Source organism: Macaca fascicularis, chromosome 20 (genome assembly GCF_037993035.2).
Source record: "Macaca fascicularis isolate 582-1 chromosome 20, T2T-MFA8v1.1".
NCBI classification, from domain to species: domain Eukaryota; kingdom Metazoa; phylum Chordata; class Mammalia; order Primates; family Cercopithecidae; genus Macaca; species Macaca fascicularis.
The window spans coordinates 51,909,877-51,923,473 of NC_088394.1; the positions used below are offsets into that span (position 1 = coordinate 51,909,877).

The 13,597-nt window shown below is 43.7% G+C and overlaps 1 protein-coding gene across 1 annotated transcript in view; it reads right to left on the bottom strand.

Annotated features, from left to right (window-relative positions):
• CES5A (carboxylesterase 5A) overlaps positions 1-13,597 on the bottom strand; it is a 33,858-nt gene that overhangs the window by 4,198 nt on the left and 16,063 nt on the right. Inside the window, exons 6-10 of the mRNA XM_065536844.1 lie at positions 12,963-13,067; positions 11,027-11,131; positions 9,144-9,284; positions 5,971-6,039; positions 2,448-2,595 (exon numbers count right to left, since the gene is read on the bottom strand). Coding sequence (XP_065392916.1) covers positions 2,448-2,595; positions 5,971-6,039; positions 9,144-9,284; positions 11,027-11,131; positions 12,963-13,067 — 568 coding nt within the window. The remainder of the gene's footprint in view (positions 1-2,447; positions 2,596-5,970; positions 6,040-9,143; positions 9,285-11,026; positions 11,132-12,962; positions 13,068-13,597) is intronic.

The following is a 13,597-nucleotide window of genomic DNA, read 5'->3' on the forward strand; positions in this document are numbered from 1 at the left end:
ATGGATTTGCCTAATCTGAACATTTCGTATAAGTGAGATCATACAACATGTGGCCCTTTGTGCCTGACTTCTTACACTTAGCATAATGTTTACAAGGCTCATCTGTATTGTAGCATGCATTCATATTTCATTTATTTTTATGGCAAACTGATAGTCCATTGTAAGTATGTACTGAATTTTGTTTATTGATTCATCAGTTGATGAACACTTGGGTTGTTACCATTTTGGCCTATAATGAACAAGGGTGCTATGAACATTCACATACAATTTTTGTTTGAATATCAGTTTTCAGTTATCTTGAGTATACCCCTAGGACTGGATTTGCTAGGTTATATGGAAACTATGTTTAACTTTTTGAGCAACAGCCACAACATTTTTCCGCAGGGGCTGCACTGTTTTATGTTTCCAACAGCCGTGTATGAGAGTTTTGGTTTCTCTATACCCTTCACACTTGTTCTTATTCCTTTTCTTTTTTAAAAAAATTATAGCCACCCTAGTATATAACACATGCAAAAGAATAAAGGTAGATTCTTCCCTCATACTATATAGAAAAACTAACTCAAAATGGATCAAAGACCTATATTTAAAACTAAAACTGTAAACCTTTATATGAAAATATAGTGGTTAATTTCTACACCCTTGAATTTCGCCGTGGATTCTTAGATATGACACCAAGAGCGCAATCAACAATAAAAATGGATTAATTATATTTCATCAAAATTAAAAACTACTGTGCAACTTTGGTGCATTATCAACAGAGTAAGAAGGCAACCCACAGAATGGGAGAAAATATTTGCAAGTCATATATATCATAATATCTCATAAGGGATTGATTTCTACTATATATACATATATGGAACTCTTAAAACCCAACAACAAAAAACAATTCAATTCAAAAATGGGCAAGAGTCTTAAACAGACATTTCTGTAAAAACATATATACAAACATCCAATAAGCACATGAAAAGATGCTCAACATCTCTAATAATTGGGAAAATGCAAATGAAAACCATAATGAGATACTACCTCAAACCCATTAGAATAGTCATTATTTAAAAAACAACAACAGAAAATAACAAATGTTGGTCAAGATGTCGAGAAATTGTAACCCTTGTGCATTGCTAGTAGGAATGTAAAATGGTTCAGACACAGTGGAAAGCAACATGACAGTTCTTCAAAAAAATTAAACATAGAATGACATATGATCCAGCAATTCTACCTCTGCCATATACCCCAGATAACTGAAAACAGGGACTTGAACAGATATTTCTACAACTATATTAATTCCAGCATTATAGTCAATAGCCAATTGTAGCCAATAGCCAATTGTTCATTGCACAATAGCCGAAAGGTGGAAACAACACAAATGTCCATTAATGAATAAATGGATAAACAAAATGTGATATATACATACAATGCAACATAATTCAGCCTTATAAAAGGAGGAAATTCTGATGTATAGTACAGCATATAGGAATCCTGAGACCTTATGCTATGTGAAATAAGCCAAACAAAAGGACAAATATTGAATGATTCCATTTACATTGAGTAACTAAAGTCACTAAAGTAACTAAAACGTCAATCATAGAGACAGAAAGTAGAATGGTGGTTATTGGGGTCTGGGGAAAAGAGGAGTGGGGAGTTATTTTTAATAGGTACTGATTTTCAGTTTGGGATGATAAAAACGTTCTGAAGATGTATAGCGGTGATGGTTGTACAACAATATGAATGTACTTAATACCATTGAACTACACACTTAAAATGGTTAAAATGGGAAATTTTTTATTAAGCATATTTACAATTTTTAAAATGTAAAAAAGAGTATGCCATTTCATTTATAAATATTTACGAATTTTCCAGATTTCCTTTTGTTATTGATTTCTAATGTCATTCCCTTGTGGTTGAAGAAGATACTCTGCATGATTTCCATCCTTTTACATTTATTGGGATTTGTTTGATGGCCTAACATATGGTTGATTCTGGAGGAGGTTGCATGTGCACTTGAGAAGAATGTGGAATCTAATGTTACGGGGTGGAGTATTTGTCTGCCTTTAAAATAGTTGAATTAAAGTCTATTACTTTAGGAATCCATTACTCCTTAAAGCTAAAATGTTTGTTCCATTACTATGTATGGCTAAGATGTTGAGGAAGACATTTCTAGAAAGAAGAAATCCCGGGGGACAATGCCCAGAAAATTATAGGGAGATGAGAATTTTCTACATGGTCCTAAAGAAGGGGAAGAAACAGAAACAACTGATCAACATTCCCAAATTCTGAAAGGCAAGTGAATGACACAGGTCCCCATGGCACGTTCCCATCCAGACACAGACACCCTCTCTGTGAAGGAACAGAGGCAGAGGAGGCAGCCAGTCAGTAGACAACATGGAGCACCGTGGCCACCAGCCTCGCTGGGCTGTGGTCCTGGAGCGGGGTGCCCAGACACTCACCTCGGTGATATCGAGCTGTGATCAGTGCAGGGACCACAAAGAACACATCTCCAAGCAAGTCCAGAAGACCATCTCGGATTTCAGTCAGGGAGTGCTTGTCATGGAAGTATTCATTAGCCACAAGGTGCAAATACTGAGGCGGGATGTGCTGTAAAAAAAAATCTTAGTCATAGGAGATCCAGATCAACCACAGTGGCCAACACGTTAAACACTCACCTGTGCAGGTATGATTCTGAATGCTTTACCCACATTGCTTCATTTAATCCACACAGCAACCCTATGATGCAAGTATCAAAACTAGCCCCGTTTCACAGATTAAGAAACTGAGGCTTAGAGAGGTGAAGTGGTTGGGCCCCAACTGGAAGAACCATGATTCTTTCACAAGTCTATTTGCATCCAAATCCCATGCTCCTGACCACAGGCCTCTCTCGCTCATGTCTCAGAATGAGTCACTCCTGGGCAAAACTGGCTGCATCGTCTGTGGAGCTCAGTGCAAAGTAAAAACATAAACTCCTTGTTAAAAAAATCATTAAGAATTTCAAGATGGTGACAACGGAGCATTAAACCAAATGTAGGACCCTTCTGAGCAACAGGGTCCTCTGTGACTACACAGGCAGAACATCCATGAAATCAGCCCTGCTCCTGGTACCAGCACTGCCTCCAGCCCTTAGCTATTATCTTACCTAAGCTAGTTGGTCTCTTGGAGCCTCAGTTTCCTCATCTGTAGGGATGTAGAGGATTATATGAGATGTGAAGAGAGAAGTATGCTGCTTGGCCCAGAGTAGGTATTCAGTCCTGTTGGTTCCCCCAGGCCCCATTGCTGAGTGCCTTAATAGGACATTCGATGCTTCTCTGACCTGGCAACAGCCTGCCTCCCAGGCTTCTCCCTCTCAACTTCCCCCAGGCACTAATGGCAAAGAGTGCATGGTAAATTCCATGAAGATTCAGGGATCTGGTGCTGTAGGAAATGCTGGAAAGGTGTTGTAGCTCAAACCCGTACCACTAAGACAGCAGCCACAGTCCTTGATGGGTTTCTTTGGAATTTGGAGGCGAGGCAGTGTACACCACATTGGAGAATGCTGCTCAGACTCGTTTATCGGGTCCTCAGGAAGCTGGTGGTTTTTAATCAGGCCAGAGCAAGGGAGGCCTCTGCAGTAGGTCCAGTTTATGGCGTAAGGGCCTGGCCTCTTTGGCCATATAACCAGCAGAACCCATAGTGCTGGAGGTGTCCAAGGTGGGTATAGACGCTGTGTGGAGTCTCAGGTGAGTCCCCATAGGACAGTCAGAGTGCAAAGTCCTAGGGTTCTGGGGTAAGGCTATGCCTTCTGCATCAGAGAACTACTTACTGTTTAAAAAGTAGCCCCTAGCATGCTACCGTGCCTAGGAGAAACACACGCCCTTCCATTCCTCTTGCACTTTCCCACACAACGTACTTCCCACTCTACTAGAAATGTCCTTCTGCTCAGTTGTTCCCCTCCCCTAAGGATCAGATCAATGAGCATCTTCTCCATGAGGCCATCTCCAGTCCACCTGAGAATTCCACTGTATGATTTATAACATCAGTATCTCTCAAACCTTAGTCCCAATTCATCATCAGACAGCTGCAACTTGTCAAACATCCCTCCACCGGGGGGGCCTGAGGGATCTCCGCCTGTAGTGTTTCTTTCTGTTTTCCTTCTTCTTTTTTTTTTTTTTTCCTTTTTGAGACAGAGTCTCTCACTCTGTTGCCAGTCTAGAGTATAGTGGCGAGATCCTGCAGCCTCAAACTCCCGGGCTCAACAATCCTCCTGCTTGGCCTCCCAAGTAGCTGGCACCACAAATGCATACGACCAGGCCTGCCTAATTTTTTTTACTTTTTGTAGAGACAAGGTCTCCCTGTGTAGCCCAGGCTATTCTTGAACTTCTGGGCTCAAACAATCCTCCTGCCTTGGCCTCCCAAAGTGTTGGGATTACAGGTGTGAGCCACTGTGCCCAGTTTCAGAGGGCTTTTCCTGAAATAGAAATCAAATCGTGTCCTTCTTCCTTCTGTTCTCAGTCTTTAGGACGAAGTGTATGCTCATTACATAGCTTACAACAGATGAAAGCATTCTCTCCTGCTGCAGCCAACCCTCAGCTGATCTCTTCACACCCTCTGCTCCCAGCTGGTACTCTTGGTTCTTCCCAGTTTATCCACCCACCCATTCCATCACCAGACAAGCTCCATTAATCTTCCATAACGCTTCTCCCCAAGACAGCTGCCTGTCCCCTTCTGTGTGCACCACAGAGCCTTGGACATTGCTGTGCTTCGTGTGTACTGTACTGCAGTGTCTTGTCATCTCCGTCCACCCCATATTGCACCCCAGTGCCCAGGGAATGCAGGGGCATGTGGACTCTCACTAAACATGTGTTCCATGGACAAGTGAACAAAATGAATATTGGCACTGAGTCCACACTGAATAAACGTTTATGGAAAAAGAGGAAGATGGAAAAAGGAGAAAAGAAAGGAAGGAAAACAATCCATCTCTATATCCTAGTGTCTAGAGTAAGACCAGATACTGCTAAGTTTGTGCAGTGAACGAATGAATGAGTGATGGAACAATAAATGAGTGAATGAATGAGTAAATGACTGGTCTTGCCAGAGCCTGGCCTGATGCCTGGCTGGTGTGTGGTGAATACAGGTCCCTAGTCCTGTGTGTGTTTCAGCATTCAGAGCTTTTCAGACTGTAGGTAGATAATGTAGCACCCATGCTGCATGTTACGACACAGGCTCGGGGTGGGGGCAACACCCCAAAACCCACATTAATGCATCCACAGAGAAACATCTGAAGAGTGGGATAAATAACATGATAAATGTGTGGGAATGAAAATGACTGATAGCCACAAATCAGTTGAGGTCCAGTTCTGCTCCTGGGTGGGTTACAAAAACCCTCTGGATTTTTGGAGCTCTTCCAGGTCAGGGATTGTGGATTGGGTTTATGGGCCTATTGACATAGTTTGGACCTGTGTCCCCCACCAAATCTCATGTTGAATTGTAATCCCTAATTTTGGAGACGGGGCCTGATGGGAGATGATTGGGTCGTAGGGGCAGTTTCTCATGAATGGTTAGCACCATCCCTTTGGTGCTGTTCTCACGATACAGCTCTCACGAGTTTTGGTTATTTAAAAGTGTGTGGCACCTCATCCCTCTCTCCTTCCTCCTGCTCTAACCATGTAAGACGTGCCTTCTTCCCCTTCGCCTTCCACCAAGATTGTAAGTTTCCTGAGGCCTCCCGAGAAGCTATGTAAATGCCAGCATCATGCTTCCTGTACAGCCTGCAGCACCATAAGCTAATTAAGCCTCTTTTCTTTATAAATTATCCAGTCTCAGGTATTTCTTAATAGCAGTGCAAGAGTGGACTAATACACCTGTGCTTAGTAAAGGTCTATTGAATGACTGAGTGAGTGAGGAGTGTCTGTGCCCCTGGCCTCTCCCGCTGAGTGTGACCCAGGGCTATCTGTTAAGTGCATGTGTCTCTGGAATACTGCAGCCTCCCAAGTTACTTACCAGGATGTTTTGTATCAGATGGAGGGCAAGGGACTTGTTGGAGCCACTGAGGATCTCAGGAGCCTCCTTCTGTGGAGAGAAGCAGTGCCCTCTGTAAGCCATCTGGTCATCAGAAGGTAAACCCATCTCCCTGAGGGCATGGGCAGCTGACTTTCACAGGGGAAGCTGGATAAGGAGCCCTGAAGCCCAGGCAGCCACATGTGGAAGTGGCCTCAGTGTCCTGGTCAGATAGTTAATTTCTTCTCACTTTTGATAAAAGGCAGCTGTTCCCTGTCATTCCACCTGCAGCCTTGTGGGGCCTGAGTGGTTACCTTGTGAGAAGGCTCCCATTATGGGCTAAATTGTGGCCCCCTCAAAATTCACACATTAAAGCCTTAACCCCCTGCATTTCAGAATGCAACTATTTGGAGATAGTACTTTTAAAGGGGTGATTATGTTAAAATGCAGCTGTTAGAATGGGCCCTAATCCAATCTGGCTGATGTCCTTATGAGAAAAGAAAGTTTAGACACACAAAGCGATATCAGCACCTTAATCTTGGACCTCCAGCCCCTAGAACTGTGAGAACATAAATGTCTGTGGTTTAAGCCTCCCAGTCTACGGTATTTTATTATGGCAGCCCTGACTGCCTAAGAGGCCCCAACTTGGCTTGGACATCAAGTTCAAAGAGAAGCCAGAAAATTTCCAAACTGGTGTTTGTTGTTCTCCTTCTCAAGACCTTTGTGGGTGGGGCCTCTGAGAAGCCACAGTGGGAGGTCAGGCAGTGGCGGTGAGGCTGGTGGCTGAAAACACAGGTTCCCTGCACTGCCCTCACCACCTGAAAACTTGGCAAGGGACTCAACTCTTCCTGCCTCAGGCTCCTGATCTGTAAGGTGGAGTTTGCAACGAGTACCTCCCGCAAGGGTGGTGATGAGAACTGAGCGAGTTGATAATTGTAATGGTACTTGGTACGTAGTAAGCACTTCATGTGATTATTTGTTAAATTACCATTTTCTGGCAAAATCACAGCTTTAAAACGTGAGGCGTCAGAAACACTATCCACGTGGCAAATGAATTTTCTTGGTATGTTTTCTGCTGAAAATCTTGGGGTAATGAATCACTACGGCAGATACTTAAATGAATACTAGGGCCGTACCTGTCTCCTAGAATCTCAGGGAACCCTCAAGTCATTTAAATTACCCACAAGCATATTTTAACTACAAAAAACTTCTCTGTACATTAAGGAGCTGGGATTTGTTTCTCAGGGATTTCCTGTGGTCTCTAACAGCTAGCAATGGGTTTAAAGGCAAATTCACATGGAATTTGAGCACCCACACAGGCTTTTGAGCTCTGCAAATTCTGTTACTTGAATAACTCCAATATCTAGCATTTACTGAGCACTGACAGTATGCCAGGTTGCTTGATGTATACCTGTGATGCAGGTGCTAAGATTAGCCCTATTTCACAAATGAAGTAGGGGAAGCTCAGAGAGGGTGGGCAACTCCCCTAGTATCACACAGCAGGTAAGCAGAGAACTCAGCATTTAAAGGCAGAGCCTAGGCTGGGCACCACCCCATGCCTGTAATCCCAGCACTTTGGGAGGCTGAAACAGGTGGTCTCCCAAAGTGCTGAGGTCAGGAGTTGGAAACCAACCTGGCCAACATGGTGAAACCCAGTCTCTACTGAAAATACAAAAAAAAAAAAAAAATTAGCTGGGCATGGTGGTAGGTGCCTGTAATCCAGCTACTCAGTAGGCTGAGGCAGAAGAATCCCTTGAAGACAGGAGGTGGAAGTTGCAGTGAGCCAAGATCACACCACTGCATTCGAGCCTCGGCAACAGAGGAAGACTCTGACTCAAAAATTTAATTTAATTTAATTTAAAAGGCAGAGCCTAAACACATGAAAATTATACACCACTGTCTCCTTACTAGCCGGGAGATGTTGGAAAGCTGCTTTAGCTGCTCTGATCCTCAGTTTCTTTAAAATAGGGAAAATCATGCCTGTTTTCAAGTTGTTGCTTGGATGGCCTGTGCTTGGCACTGGAAGGCACTGGGGAACTGGTTACAGTAGTTACAGTGCTGGTTGTCATCACTAGCACCTGCCTTCTTCTTTCTAACACACACCCAGAAATCACTGAAATGCCTTACTGAAGCCATGAACTGTGATTCAGTGGCCTCGTCTGCAATGTGAGGACAAAAATTCCTAGTCCTACTTCAAAACATTGCCCTGGAGGACAAATTAATAATGGCAGAACATGCTTTCACAACTCAATGAACTGGGACTCTGGTTCCAGACAGCCACTGAATGGCTTTGTAATCTGATCTTCTTTATTTTTTAACCCTATTTTGTCCAGCTTAAAATGAGGAGGTCAATCTATATAAATGAGCTTCAACAGTATTAGGAATTTGAACTCTCCACTCATCCACAGATGAAAAGTTTATTTCCAATGAACAGAGTCTTGCTAAGCCACGGAATCAAAAAAATCATGGGTCTTTCCCGGCACCTGGGCCTCAGCTCAACAATCTCTCCCTAGAAGAGCCTTTCCTGACCACCTGTTAACCTCCCTAAAGATACATTCTCTCCCCACTTGTGTCCTTCATAGCATCTATCACTCTCTGAAATCGTCTTCTCAACCTTGTGTCTCATTTGTCTCTCCCCACCAGAGTGTAAGCTCCCAGAAAGCTCATATGCTCAGTTTTTATAAGTCTCTAATAAATGCTCAGTACATACTTGTTGAATAAATAAAATGATTTAACAATTTTGCAACTTATACAACCTTAGCATTCTCGGATGTCAAATGCCAGAACCAAGGCTGGACATGAACAGTTTAAAGGACTGAAGTTTTTCAAACCTATCTGAATGTCAGCTCTGAAGTGGTAACTGCATTTTTTGGAAACGATCATTTATAATATTGTCTGAACAAAGACGAAGTGGACCCATCCCCTCTTTCCTTTTTATATAGTTGTTTCTTCCACCCTAAGCCTCATCACATGAGGAGGAAGGCAGACACTTGTTGTGACTTGACCGGTCCTCACTTGCCCTCTTTCAGAGAGAGGAAAGGTGATCACTGTGTGCTTGGCTGGTGGGCTTCAGCATTTACAACACCTGTTGTCATCTGTGGAAATGCCCAACTGTTGAAGCCAAGAGCTGCATCATGATTTGAGAGAGTGGCAGTGTGAACAACCAGAATTCTTACCATAGGCAGCAGGAAGCCACACTCATGGTTATTGACTCCGATGATGGAAGGAATTGCTTTAAATGCTTTCTGAGACAATAGATCTAGAGGCTCATTAGGAAAGAAAGCACCATCAACCACTCGAGTGAAAGACTTTGCTTTCTGTAATAAGGAAGGAAAAAAAAAATCATCAACTATTTCTGTTCACAAAATCTGCTGTCCCAAATCCTGGCCAAGCAAAGCCAACCCAGTCTAGCACTGGTTTAAATGCACTTAAAAAGTAAAAACAAACACTACGGGCCCAGCTCAATATATCAGTCCCTGGCAGCTCTGCCATGTACTTGGGCAAGGTGGCTAAAGTTGTCTGTGCCTTATTTTCTCATCTGCTAAATGGGAATAATAATAATATCTACCAAGAAAAACAGTGGCTTGTGACATGGTTTGGCTGTGTCCCCACCCAAATCTCAAATTACAGCTCCCGTAATTCCCACATGTTGTGGGAGGGACCCAGTAAGAGGTAATTGAATCATGGGGCAGGTCTTTCCCATGCTATTTGCATGACAGTGAATAAATCTCACGATATCTGATGGTTTTATAAAGCGAGCTCCCATGCACAAGCTTTTTTTTTTTTTTTTTTTTTTTTTGCCCACCACCATGTAAGATGTGCCTTTGCTCTTCCTTCAGCCTCTACCATGATTATGAGGACTCTCCAGCCACGTGGAACTGTGAGTTTATTAAACCTCTTTCCTTTATAAATTACCCAGTCTCAGGTATGTCTTTATTAGCAGCATGAGAAGAGACTAATACAGCCTAGCCCAGAGATACTCAAAGTGTGGTTCCTAGACCAGCAGCATCAGCATCATCTGGGAACTTGTTATAAATGCACATTCTCAGGCCCACTTCAGGCTCCTCAATAAGAAACTCTGGGGTGGGGGCGTAGCCCAGGAACCTTCTTGTAGCTGGTCCTCCAGGTGATCCTAATGCATATTCAAGTTTGAGAATTACTGGCCAAATGCAAAGGTAAAAATGGTGGTAGATGGAGTGGTCAGGACTGTAGGGGTTGGTGTGAACATCTTCCTCAAGTGTCTCCCTGAGCGACAGTGTCTTGGACATGCCTGGATATATTTTGGGTCTCAGAAAGCAACACTCAGCCCTAATCATGGTTTCCTTAGGTTTCTGTTTTGGAATTTGGGTAGAAAGGAGCATATGAAAGAAAGAGTTTGACACTACATCAGGTCCAGGATTTATTATCCATTTCACTGAGTCCAGATGGCTCAGAGTGACATTCAGTACATACCACATAACTAGCAAATGTTAAAATCTGAAAGATAATGATCTTGATCGTTCAAAGACCGTCATCAAAGGCTCTCAAGATTGAAAGGGACATAAAGATCACCCGGTTCAATTAACTGTCACTGACTGAAAGTTTGTCAGAGGTCAGCTAGATTTTGCTTGAATACCTGGAGAGGTGGGCATCTCACCACCTTATAAAGGAGCCCAGTCATTTTCCAGACACCTGAGATCTTGAAAAGTTTTCAGTTATGCAGAACTAAAATGACTTCCTAATAGAACTTCCAGCTCCTGATTTTGACTTCAGCTTCTGGAAGCATGCGTAACAAGGGTGGTCCCTCTCTCCAGTGAGATGCTTTCAGGGACTTAGAGACAAGCCTTGTACTTTGCTGAATCTTCTCCAGGCTAAGTGGCACCCCTGCCCCAACAATTTTCTTAAATTACCTACAAGGGTTCTATACCCCTACTTGTTTTTTTTTACAGCTGTTACCAAGTATCCCCAATCCTCCTCTTTTCTATGTTCCAAATCCAAATAAATAACAGAGGGGTAGGATTAGTTAATCTCTCCATTCAAAGGACAAGCCCGCCCCCAAAACTGCCCCCTCTGTCCTCACCTGGCTGAGGGTCAGCAGCTCCTTGGAGGATTTTGTCCTCAGGCACCTCAGCAGGTCCTCAGAGTCTGACGCATTGTTCCCACAGAAATGTGCAACCACCTGCAGCTATTTTGCAGAAAGGGCCAGGTTAGAGCATGACATTGGAAGCATCTAGGAAAATGGAAGCTGGAAAATGTCCTCCAATCAGACACAGGTTTGTCCTCCATACATGAGTCCATCCTGCTACCCCTGCCTAGCCCCACACCCCTATAATGGAAGGTGCACATGGCGGACAGGTTGCCACTGCATCACCCTCACTCTCTTGCCTGGCTCTCCCTGTCATCTTTAGTGAACACCACAGCTGGGGATGAGAGTTTGCCAGTCTGTGACCGTGGAATGGAATCAAGATTCATGGTCACAAAGAGATCGGTCCTGTGAGCTTGGCTGCATTGGTACTTGGCCCCTCCAGAGTCTAGAAGCCCAATCTTAAGGTGCTAAACAAGACAGAAACACCAAGAGCGAGGAGCAGCTTTGCAAGCTCCTTTATTGTCAGTAGAGGCAGGGCTCCAGATCAGATTCTTAGCTTGTCAGCCCTGCCCAAACCCCAGGCCCACACACAGCCTGGAATGTCCTACCTGTCTTTTTCCTGCCTCTATACCAATCCTCCTCATTCTATAAGGCCTATGTCCTTCCCTCCACGATGTCCTTTCAGGGCATTGCACCCCCCAGAAACCCCTTCCTCATCCAATCTCCTATAAGCTCGATGTTCCCCACCTTCCATGACTGGCCCATTGCTGAACACCTGCTTTCCTTGTCACTGAACCTTCCACATTTGTAGAACTCGCTCCCTGAAAGTGATGGTTCTCAATCTTCTGGGAGTCATGGATACTCTGAGAATCCAATCAAAGTCACAGACCCTCTCCCTGGGAAAACGTGCAAGCATGTGGAGTCTGGCACAATTGTGGGACCACTTCCCAAACCTATCCATGGATTCCAGGATTTAATCCTATCCATGGATAGGTGATAAAAAGATTAGATTGCCCTCAAGTTTAGGATGTGCTTTCTCCACTGATAAGTCCCAAAGCTCTAACAGAGCAGGGAAAATAGTGGGCACCCAGTGATGTGTGTCAAATGAATAAATATATGCCCAAACTGAAAACAGTTTTATGGAGAATGTTACCAAAATCAGTATTTCTGTGTATTGAGGGTATTCTTTTTACAACTTTATAACTCTATGTTACTGCTCTTGGTATACACTGTTACTTTCTGTAAGATGTTTAAGAAAATTTACCACAAAAATGATGAATACTCAAGAGATGGCTCCACAGCCCAGTGCTTAATTAATGTGCATTGAATGAAACAGCTCATTTGTTAACTCATTCATTCAGAACACTTATGGCTGCCTGATATATACCAAGTATTATGTTGGGGGCCTGAAGGACAGAGAGATCCTGGTCTCTAGGGCCTCACGATCTAGTAGATAATTAAGACAAGAGACAGATGAGAAATATCGTGTGATAGATGCCTCTTATAATCCCAAGCCAGACAACACTAATCAGTCACAGTGTTATTTCCCACTGAGCTGGAAACAGCCTCTGAATCTTTCTTAACATAATGTCCTGGGTATCCATTCCCAGCAGAGTAGCGTAGGCACAGAAGAGCTGTATAGGATACAGGGCACTGAGTTATATATCACAAGCAAAGAATCACGGTAAGATGTAAGAACCATAACACGCATACACACACACTTGTGCACACCAGTGGTGTGGCGTTGTGTAGCTAGTTCCATTTCCTGTGGAACCAGATATTTCATGGAGGAACAAGGTTCACCTTGGGCCAGCATGAGGTTCCTTGGGCATGGTCACTAAGGAAAGCCAAACACGTGGTGAGAAGGTGCCCGAAACATTCTCTGCTAACTGAGGAGAGGAAGCTGGCAAGGTGTTAACAGTATACATACGTCCTCACTCTTCTCATAATCATAGGCTTTCAGGTAAGGGATGATGGCCACCCCACTCTCCATGATGGCTTTGTGGAATAAGCCTTCGGCCATGGGAGACAGTATCTGGAGAGAGAACACAGAAGACCCAGGAAAAGTTACTCCCCAGCGACACACATACCATTCACTCCTCTTCAAAGAAACCTTACCAGGAAGCCTCCTTAAAAGCTCTAAGCTTAGAGGGGAAAAAAGCCCTGGTTTGGGGGTTAAAGGACTAGCTGTGAAGGTTTGGGCAACTTACCTAACCTCCCTGAACCCCTGGTTCTTCATGGACTTTGATGTCAAATGTTCAGGCATGTGATTTCTAGCTCCTTCACTTCCTAGCTAGGTAACCTCGGAGAAGTTGCTTAATATATCTATTTTTTTCTTTTTTTTTGAGATGGAGTCTCACTCTGTGGCCAGGCTGGAGTGCAGTGGCACAATCTCAGCTCACTGCAACCTCTGATGCCCAGGTTCAAGTAATTCTCCTGCCTCAGCCTCCAGAGTAGCTGGGATTACAGGGCCGTGCCACCATGCCCAGCTAATTTTTGTATTTTTAGTAGAGATGGGGTTTCACCATGTTGGCCAGGATAGTCTCAATCTCCTGACCTCTTGAT